This window comes from Prionailurus viverrinus, chromosome B4 (assembly GCF_022837055.1).
Source record: "Prionailurus viverrinus isolate Anna chromosome B4, UM_Priviv_1.0, whole genome shotgun sequence".
Taxonomy (NCBI): domain Eukaryota; kingdom Metazoa; phylum Chordata; class Mammalia; order Carnivora; family Felidae; genus Prionailurus; species Prionailurus viverrinus.
The window spans coordinates 102,025,999-102,036,405 of NC_062567.1; the positions used below are offsets into that span (position 1 = coordinate 102,025,999).

Here is a 10,407-nt window from a genome sequence, read left to right on the forward strand (position 1 = left end):
AAATATATGTAACTAGTTAATAATACACAGAAGATCCTCAATATATGCTAAATGAAGAACTAATATATTTTATGTATAATATATATGTATATATCTATATATAAATAATATAAATAAATATAAAAATATAATATGAATAATATATTATAGTAATATTTTAATACTGTAAATAAAAATATGTAAATAAAACTAAATATAAACATATTTTTATATAAATTATATATATATATATATAAAATGGACTTTTTATAATGGAAAGTTCACTCCTCTTACCTCCTCTTACCTTTCCTGTAAATATTCTTAATAAGCATATTAGTAATTGACAAATATCTGTCCTGTACTCAAAAATTTTAAAACTATTTGATTAATATTCCTAGTAAATTATTCTAACGCTCCATACATATACAGAAATTAATTTATCTTTTGGCATTGGAGACAAAAAAAATGCAAGCCTTTTTATATTTATACATTGCAAATTAATTAGTTTTTACTTATATTATTTTCTTTAATCATCACAGACTACCCTGTGAAGTATTAGTATGAACTGATTTTTATGGCCTGGAAACCTGAAGTTCTGACTCAAGTTGATGATGCACAGAAGAGCCACAATACAAACTAGATCTTCCTGTATCAAGTTTATTGCTACTTCTCCATCCAAATGAATATGCATTTAGTTCTGATTTTACTTTAAAAGCCCTCACTCCAGACCTGGTACTCCACTGGTTCACAGGGTTAGAGGATTAAGATATGCTCCTGTTCTGAAGAAGCATATAGTCCAGGTTGGGAAACAGGCATATACACAGATAATTTAATGATAATATGGGAAATTATAAGGCTAAGGAGCACAGAGGAAATGTACCTGGGGGTTCAGAGAAGCCTTCCCGGAAGAGATAAAGTCTTGGCTAAGTTTAGACATGAAGCAAAGACATTGAGGAAAAACATTATGGGCATAGAGATGAATATGTACAAAGGAGAGACCGGAAAAGCCTGAAGCTTATGGAGATCCTGCAAGCAGAGCAATATTATTCAAACACATGGCATGACGCATTTGCTAAAGTGGAAATGTTAGGAGATGTAAAAACAAAGAAGTTTGGGACCAGGTGCAAAAACAAAAACAAACAAAAAACAAAAAAAATAGAGAGAGATTTGAGAATTATTTAGAAGATTAAAAACAATATGGCTAAATGATGATTGTATTTAGGACTGTCAGGTGTCTGGGTGAGGAGATAGAGCACCCAGATTTGGGTGGGGAATGGGAGGCAGAGGATGACTGAGTTTGGGGCATGTTGAATCTGAGGTTCTATGGAACATTTAAATTCATCTGTGCATAAGAAAGGTAGAAAATTGAGTGTGAAGGTTAGAAACATCAGGCCTGGTGATGTGCAATTATAAGTACTCTTTAAACACAGTTACGCCCAATCAAGTGATGAAAAACTAAACACTATGGCTACAAAATACTTTATATGGTTAGGATTGTTAAAATCATCGCTACGTTTGTTCCTAAAGGAATGTTCTGAGAGAAAGTGACTAAAGCAAAGCATCAAATCACCAACACCTAAAAGTATTATATAAAACATAGTGTGTCATAAAGTTTGATTGACTCTGCTTTGAATTCTATCCCATGTTTGTTAAAATAATTTTCATTTTTATGTTATTGTAGTAGTTTTCAATTTTACATGCTTTATTCTGCCTCAAAACACACATTTATAGTAGTCATTTTCTCCTTCCAGCTAAATATCCAATGCAATGCCACTAAACAGTGCAGGCACATTGCTTACAAAAAAGTCAAAAATATTCAAAGATACCAGTTAAAGAAGAATATTCCTCTGTTGCTTGCAGGATACCCAGAGCGCTTAAAGTTACAGATTAGATTATTTAAAATTTACTTTAAAAATATTATAGGACCATCACTGTCTTTAAGGACCTGTGAATTGCAGGCATTATTCAAATACATAGAATAGTAAGATGTAAATCAACAACAAGAAAAGTGTCAAAGTATTCACAAAAGACTTTGGGACTATGTCCATCTGAATATACAGGTTCATAATCCCTAACCTATAATTCCAAAACCCATATACTCTGAAAACTGATATTTTATTTGTAAGTGTGTTGCAAACTTGATAGGTACAAAACTAAAGCTGTACTAACGTGAGAGATTTATGGTCTTTATTTTTTCCATGCAATAGGAATATTCATATAATTCTTTTCAGATATGAAAATGTAGAATTATAGGGTGCTTCCCAGAATGCATCTAGTTTTCCATAATATACATCATATACTTACAAAAAAGTCAAGAAAATTCTGAACTCTGAAACACACTAGCCCCAGAGTGTTGAGATAAGAGATTGCAGACCAATATAATTCAAATCCAAAACTTAAAATTTTAGGGGTGCCTGGGTGGCTCAGTGGGTTGGGCGTCCAACTTTGACTCAGGTCATAATCTCATGGTTCATGAGTTTGAGCCCCACATCGAGCTCTGTGCTGACAGCTCAGAGCCTGGAGCCTGTTTCAGATTCTGTGTCTCCCTCTCTCTCTGCCCCTCCCCTGCTCACACTCTGTCTCTGTCTCTCTCAAAAATAAATAAACATTAAACAATTTAAAAAAAACTTAAAATTTTAGATGTTATTATAATCAAAATGTTCAATACAGCTGAAAAATATAACTCCAAGTAAAGATATGATAGCTGTCTTTTGAAATGAATCAACTCATTCTGTGTAATTAAATAAACCGGTGTACCAATGGGTGAGGGTTACAGAAAACAGTATTGCATCTTAACACAAGACAAACTGAAAACAAAAAGGACTACAAGAGTTCTTCATATAGGGTTATGGGGTTACCTAGTGGAGATGTGATAAAGGATTCTAGGTGATCCTTTCCATTCTGAGAGTCTTTAATATCTCAACAACACACTTCAAGTTAATAGTACATCTGGGTTTAGAATTTTATCAACTTTGATTATATAATTTTCAATATTTATGAAAAGATATTTGCTACAAGACATAACTTCATGGAGAGAGGTCAACTCGTCAACATTTCTATACTGTCATTAAAGTGGAGGGCCAATCAAATTTGTATTTAAGAGAAAAATATAGTGTATTGCGGTTGATTATTAAAAATCTCATTCATATTCTATAATTTTTCTCATACCTAAAACAAACACAATTATTCTATTCTTAAATAAGAAAATTGAGTGTCAGTATTAACTTTGTATGTAAATAAGCTTGAAATTCTTAAAATGATATATTTTTCTATAAAATAAGATGCTTGACAAACATATTGAAAAATAGCTAATCTAACAATTTTAAGTTTGTTAGAGTAAGGCTGAACTTTTGCCTTTTCTCTAACTTCCAAAATATATTTTCAAGAAACTGGTTGAAATGTTTTTGAAGAAGAGGGTATAATACATTGAAAATTCCAAGAATTTTTGAGCAGGTGCTAGGCATTTTTAAAGAAAGACAGTAGACTTCCAAACTATGATTATTTCCAAAGACAGACCACACAGCTGAAAATGGAAAACACATATTTCCAAATGTCATAATACTGTTTAAAGAGCAAGAAAGAGAAAACTAACTATTCCCATATTTGGGTGATTGAAAGCTGATCAACAGGTGATTTTTCTACACCCACCAAAACATTCAGATAAAATTTTCAAAAGAAAGACCTGATAGGAACTCAGCCTTCACACCCACCATCACCAAAGTACTACAAATTTAAGATAAGATTTTCTGTGAACCAGTAGTAATCTATTCTTATGCTTTTCTCACCAAAACATACATATCATACATTTTAAGCAAAAAGATAATTCTAAGAATAGAAATAAAGCAAAGTCTTGTCACATTTGTGATTGCAATAGGAAAGACAAATATTACCAGGAATCATACCTGTGGCAGGGCTGAATTGAGCTGTCTCTGGAGCGAATCTCTGTCATAGATGACATCCTGCAGTCTTTGCTGGGCAAGTGAGAGGCTTTCTTGGGTCTCCCGAAGGGTGTCTAGAAGACGGTCCCTTTCATCTAGCATATTCACCATCAGCTGCTCAAAATGGGAGTCTGAGTCTGAGCCACTGCTTTGGGACCCCCTTTGGCTCATTGGGGTGTCCTCATTAATCGTGGGCATCACTTCACACATCATTGCTTAAAGGAAGTAAAGGGGAGGGAAGTCTTAGTACTAAGAAACTACTTGCGATAATGCCACCTGACCCTCAACTCACCAAACTCTGCAACTCATTAGTCTGATTGTCTCTTTCTTCTCCTACACACTGTTCCAACTCCAACTAAATATTTTGACCTCAATGAAATATGATTCATTGACTTTGGCCAATCTACATCCTTTCTCTTTTATTGATAATCTATAAAGCTTCTACCCAAGATACAACTTGGTTTCACCTACTTCTCAAAGATTTGGGGTTTTTTTCATGATTTATTCCTCCAATTCAATTTATAGTAATATGTTATTCAACTTACTAATAAGTGATCTTCACCTGTAAGTTTACAAATCTCTTATAGCTAACACCTCCATTTTACCCTTATTTGTTACATTGTTAAAAGCAAGCAGAGTGTCTGGCTGTTAATGGGTAGGAAGTAAATGATTTTTGAATGACTTAAATAATTGAATGAATTAATGTTCACTCGTTCATTTAGGAAACCTATGAATAATTGAGTATTCATTTTATATAATAATCAGTTTTGACTTTTTAATTTTACCAACAGATTTTTTTGCATACCAACTAGTTTATAGTTTCTTGACTTTACAACTCCCATTTTATTACTTTTATGTGCTCTCTACCTAAATTGTTAAAGTAGTCTACATAAAGTAGATAAAGTGATATTGACTAAATTTGATAGAGGCTTTATGAAACAGACTGAGGTATATAAGTTTGTTTAGGTCATTATTCCCCTAATTACTGTTAGTATTCCTTTGTCTCCTGAGAACTGCATTGTCTGCTTTCCATCCAAACAATACAAGCTAACACTCTTTCAAATATTCCACAAAACAGACACCATAAACTACATTATCTAATGTAGTAACTTCACATCTCAGCTGTTAATCACAAGGTTCCAGTCATGAAATAAATGAACTGCTTAGAATATTTTTAAATCATTTATTAATTTGATTTAAAATAGACAACAGACTTTTAGATATACTGATATACCGTATAGCATTTTAAAAATCAGAAATTATCTCATTTTCCCTTTTACCTTCTATCTTATGTTTGAAAAAGAATCAAACCCATCTCAATTTCAGTTGTTGTACTGAGGCCAGGAGCTATTAATTAGAGGGCTTGGTTTTGCAGAAGGCTGATGTGGAGATATACTGGTTTTGCTGTTGATCCTGGAGCATTCTTTGGTTTTATAATGCAAGGTCAATTCATTTTTCTGCCTATATATTCCTGTCCTTGGGGAAAATATTTCTGGTGATATAGTCAAATAAAATGTCAAGACTTAACAGGTCAATAGTTAATTACTTTTATGCAATTCTTCATATAAATTGGGTTATTGAGGAGATAAATTCAATTACCTGAATGATTTGGTCAGGGCACACTGAAAACTAGGAGAAACTTTTTAAAAGATAAAAGGAAAGTATCTTGTGACTGATATTCTACATAAAAATTTAAGGGGGGGGATGAACTGTAGGATAATTCAAGATAATAGTTTGAATTGTTGCTCATCACTCCAAACACTGGGCTACCTGAAGGCAAAAGAATTGACTTGTTCAATTTCTTATTCACCCTAAAATAAGTAAAAGAATAGATACATAAGATGTATTTAAATGCACACGTGAGTGCGCACACACATTGTTACTACTGCTAACCACTTAACAGATAAAAATATAATATTTTTTGTATTTTTCTCAATTTGAATTTTTTGAAACACTATCACAAAAATGGAAAGAAGACTCGTTTCTAACTGCTATACATCTTCTTTTCATTAATTGAGAAGGAATTGGGAAAAAAAATGTTCCAACACATTTGAATATTAAAAACAATTAGTTCACATGCCATGCATGAAAATCCACACACTGAACAGCTGTGTCATTCTGAGAAATCATTAGCAGGAGCCAATGTGTTTCTTTTTGACATTTAAGGTTAAAACAAAACACTGGGAGAGGAAATGATAGCACTGTGACAATCTGTGCCAGAACACTTGCAAGGTTTACATTTTAGGGTTACTTAAACATTCTTAAATCCGTATTTTACATCATATCCTTCTTGGGAAAAAGCCCTTCGTGCATCTTAACTCTGAATTACTCATAAAAACTTGAAATTCCAAGGAAAAGCATAACTGCGGTGATTACCTCAGCTACAATGCCCTCCTGGATATACTACCCTAGTGCTAACAAAGGCTTGGTGTCACCATGGGACATTACACATTCACGAACTTTGGGCTCTTATATCAGTATAAAAGCTGGTGTCTGATTTAGTCAGTCCAGAGATGCTACAATGAGAAGTAGCTTAGGGACTTAGGGTCTTAGCCTATTAATTCACTCAACTTGATTTAATTTCACAACTAAGGCGTTGGAAGGAGAGCAAGTCACATCACCTCTCAAAACCTCAGTATTCTCTTCTGTAAGGGAGGGGGAGAATCCATGATTTTCTTTGAAAACAAGCCCATTGTAAGGCTTCAATAGAATACCTGACTGAGATAACACAGTAAAATTCTAAAGGGCAAAAAATTAAAAATTTTAGTATTTATTTAGTTATTGTATAAAGTGAACAACATTAACCTTTTCAGACAGAATATTTTGCCTTTATGATTCATTCTAATTCTAGGCCTAAAGTTTTAATTCCAGTGGGTACTCTGAACTCTTCAAATCCAATTGGGAGAAATTAAACTATGCAAAAGTTACTTAGGAAATAGATGACTTAATCTGCTTTTTCTTCACCAACAGACAACCCAGATGAACAAATCTAAAGTCTTTTCACCAAAACTAGAAGAAAAATTTTTTTTCTAAAAAATTTAAAGGTCACTTTCATGAACTAGCTTAGTTTCTGGCACTAGAACTCCTATCCTGTCTTATATAAATGACAAAATACTTGTATAACCCTGAAAACAAAATACAACCCGTTTCTAAATGCATATTTGGGTATTAAGATCATATATTCAAGGTAAGAGTTAAACACCCTATTGTAGAATGGCCAACATCTGAAGCAACTTCCAAAGGCTGTCTACCCTCTAGTGTACTCCATCTTCCTATACCACTTTTAACTTTTACAATCATTTTCAGTCTTAAAAATTGTATTGTACCACACAATTCCTGAAAAACCAGGAAGGACATCCTAACAGCTCACTTGGATATTTGCCTTTTCAGCACCCCTCTCCAAAGCCAATTGAATTTATGAATTATGTTATCCTCTTCTAGATGTTGATGCCTGTTCATGAAATTACCTAAGGTTTCAAGACCTAGTTAAAGACATTGTTTATTTTGTTGTGAAAGGAAAAAAAATAATAATAATCTGATTGGTTTAATTGTCCCAGTGCTTAAATTTAGTTGGAAGAATTTTATACCAGGAACACCAACTCCCTTACTCTTAGTATGTAACCTTGACTGTCTTCCAGATCTCACAGATTTCAAAATAAAAGTTTTGAATGCCCACTGGAGTCGTTACCCAAGGGCTTTCAAGATCCAATGTGTTTCTTAGTAATATACGCCTCTCAAGAAGTACTTATTCAGATATGACAATGTTACAAAAGGCTTTTTTTTTCTGTCAATGAATCACTTTATTGAAGCAAATCATTGGGATTTAGACCCGACTAGAGGCAAAGATGCAATTATTCTGGGTAGTTAGTTTCCTCTTCAAAGATTTAGTCTTAAGAACCAACCCAGCTCCACCTCAGTTAACCCACAAGGAGTGAGAGAAATCCTAGCCATTGTCTGATTACATTACATGAATATTCCTCCTCCTATTTAACTCTTTGAAATCCCTTGTCCTCAGGAAATATTATGACCACCTCTAATGGAAGCATTTTGCACTTTCTTTACCCCAGTGCTTTTACAGATGGCCAGGAGCCAGCCCTCGCCACACAGCTGGACAGTTATCTCTCAGCCACACACCCCCCCCCACCACCACCCTGAAGTTGACTTCATAATTTCCACACTAAAATTCTGTATGGTTTGCCCAACGAGAGACAGCCAAGTCGGGAGGAGGTGGAGAAACAGGAGAAGGGAGAGGATGGGGGTGGAAAGCAAAAGGTATGGAACAGTAATTGGCAAGGAGGAATTTGCATCTCATCTTCCCTGGGGGCGGGGTGGGGCCGGGGAGGGGGGTGGTAAAAAAAATAAATAAATAAATAAATAAACAAATAAGGCGGAATGGAAACGTTGCAACTCGAACACAGTTTCGGTACCTAATGTCTGTAATTTCGGGTCCTGCTTCTTCAGTTGATCAATGACAACCGCAGTCTCAGGCTTGACGAGAGGGGAAGCTCACAGCCGGCACTCCTGGACCATTTCCCTAGCAACCGGAGGAGAAAGGCAGCTTAGACACTCGCGTGCCCCGGCGCCCTCCCTGAACGTGCCCCGGCTGGGTGGCGTGGCAGCAGCCCGGCATCTTCCCGCGGCTCCGTCAGCAGCCAAAAGGAGAAGCGTCCATCGGAAAAATGGCATATTACAAATTTTGCTTTGGGAAGCAGAGCTCGGTTCAGACCATTGTCAAAGGGAGGAGAGGGGGAGGCGGCTCTTAAAGCAGTAGCGGCCCCTTTGGCGGAGCAGCCTCGGCTTCCCGCGTGCAGCTGGTGACCCGGGGCGGGGAGCCGGGAGCAGGGGACTGGGTTGGACTCACAGAAACTTAACCGAGCGGCGCCGCTCCCCCCCACCCCCCGGCCACCATCCCCCCTCGCAGGCCACCCGGAGGGGGTCCCTGCAAACGCGAGCTTTGGGGAAAGGCGAGAGGAGTATCTGGAAGAGAAGTTCTCCACCCATGCCCCCACCCGGAGCCTCTCCGGAGTTGATGGCTAGCGCCGAGAGTTGGGAAGCTAAAGGGAAGCGACTCCCCAGGGATGCGGGGAGCACTACAGGTCGTCTCCGGGCCCCCAGACTGTTTCCGCGCCAGGGCGTCTCATCGAACTCGAAAGAGGCGCCTCTTCTCCGGAGAGGCGAGCCGTCGGCCCCCCACACCCGACTCTCCTCCCAGCCTCTTGGCGAGCCTCGTTGCTTGCACCAGTCGGCCGGGGGGGACCAACCTGCCGGGAGCCGGTGCGGACGCTACAGCATCGTCTCTCCTCACTCGCCTCGTGCTGTCGCTGCCGCCGCTCCTCCTCCCCCGCCTCTCCCCCCTCCTCCTCCTTGGCAGCCGCCACCTCCTCTTCCTCTGGAACCAGGGCTTCCCCTGGAAGCTGCTGCAGTGGTTTCCACCGGCCCTTAAATAAATTCTGAAGTAATCACGTCTTTGCTCTCCTCCTCACGCACACGCGCTCGCGGATACACACGACTCCCTCAAAGCCGCTCCCGGGCTGCTGGGGCTGGCGGCCGTCCCAGCGCCCCTGAGAAGCCAAGGCTGGGGGTGGGCAGGTGTGGGCAGGGGGTGCGCTCTTCCTCGTCCGGGCTTCCCCCGCACAATGGTCGCCGCAGGAAAGCGCGTGTCGGCTGGTGCTGTGGGGAGGCCGATGCGCTTGGGCACCTTCTCGCTCTCTGGCCTTCCGTGCTTGTCATTTCTCTAAGCAGCGCCCTGCTCGCCGGACCGAGGCACGGTGGTCATGGTTGACCTGAGTCAAGCTAGGGTGTGGTGGCATCCGTCACTTCTCACTGCCTCTCCAGCTCTTCTCCATGCATTGCTTTGGCGATAAGGATGGTGTGCGAAGTCCTCCCCGCCCTAGTGAATTTCAGCTGTGAGCAAAGTCTGGTCTTTGGAAAGGGGTTCCAGTCCCCCGCTATACCTACACATCTCTTTAACCGCTTCTCCTTTCCTTCTGCCGTCAGTACGGACTCGTTCCGCCAGGAATAGGGAGGAAGCAGGAGACAAAACCAGTACCCACTCTGAGAAGGGAGGAAATGTTGTCAGGGAAGGAATTTAGCCTCGCCTAGTTTTAGTGAACGGGAAGAGGCCACGGAGAAGGGAACAAGGAGAAGGATTAAACTCTGTGTATAATGTGGGGATTAATGCAAGTATCCTCAGGGTTTAGGGCAAGAAATCCAAAAGGCATGTTTTGCTTTTGTGTATCACAAAGAATCCGAAGCTAACTGAAAAAATAGTTTGTGAGCGCCATCTCACTTAAATCAAGTACAATATCAGGAAACAGGATCTTTTCTTCTGGAGTAGCATTTAATTCAGTTAGCAACCCCATAGTGAAATGCGAGGCCAAGTTCATATATTTCCCCCTTCTCTTCTAGACTGTTATTCAAATTCTGCATCATGACATAATCCTATAGTAATTAAATATAAGAACTAGGTATTTATCCAAAGAATACAGGA

General features: G+C 38.7%; 1 protein-coding gene across 7 annotated transcripts in view; it reads right to left on the reverse strand.

Annotated features, from left to right (window-relative positions):
- PPFIA2 (PTPRF interacting protein alpha 2) overlaps nucleotides 1–9,258 on the reverse strand; it is a 477,511-nt gene extending 468,253 nt beyond the window's left edge. For all 7 annotated transcript variants that reach the window (XR_007154244.1, XM_047868603.1, XM_047868602.1 and 4 more), the window contains exons 1-3: nucleotides 9,179–9,258; nucleotides 8,345–8,451; nucleotides 3,882–4,132 (exon numbers count right to left, since the gene is read on the reverse strand). Coding sequence is in view for 6 of the 7 variants with exons in the window: in XM_047868603.1 (XP_047724559.1) it covers nucleotides 3,882–4,130 (249 nt within the window). In the remaining variant the exon portion in view is untranslated. The remainder of the gene's footprint in view (nucleotides 1–3,881; nucleotides 4,133–8,344; nucleotides 8,452–9,178) is intronic.
- Nucleotides 9,259–10,407: the final 1,149 nt, after the last annotated feature.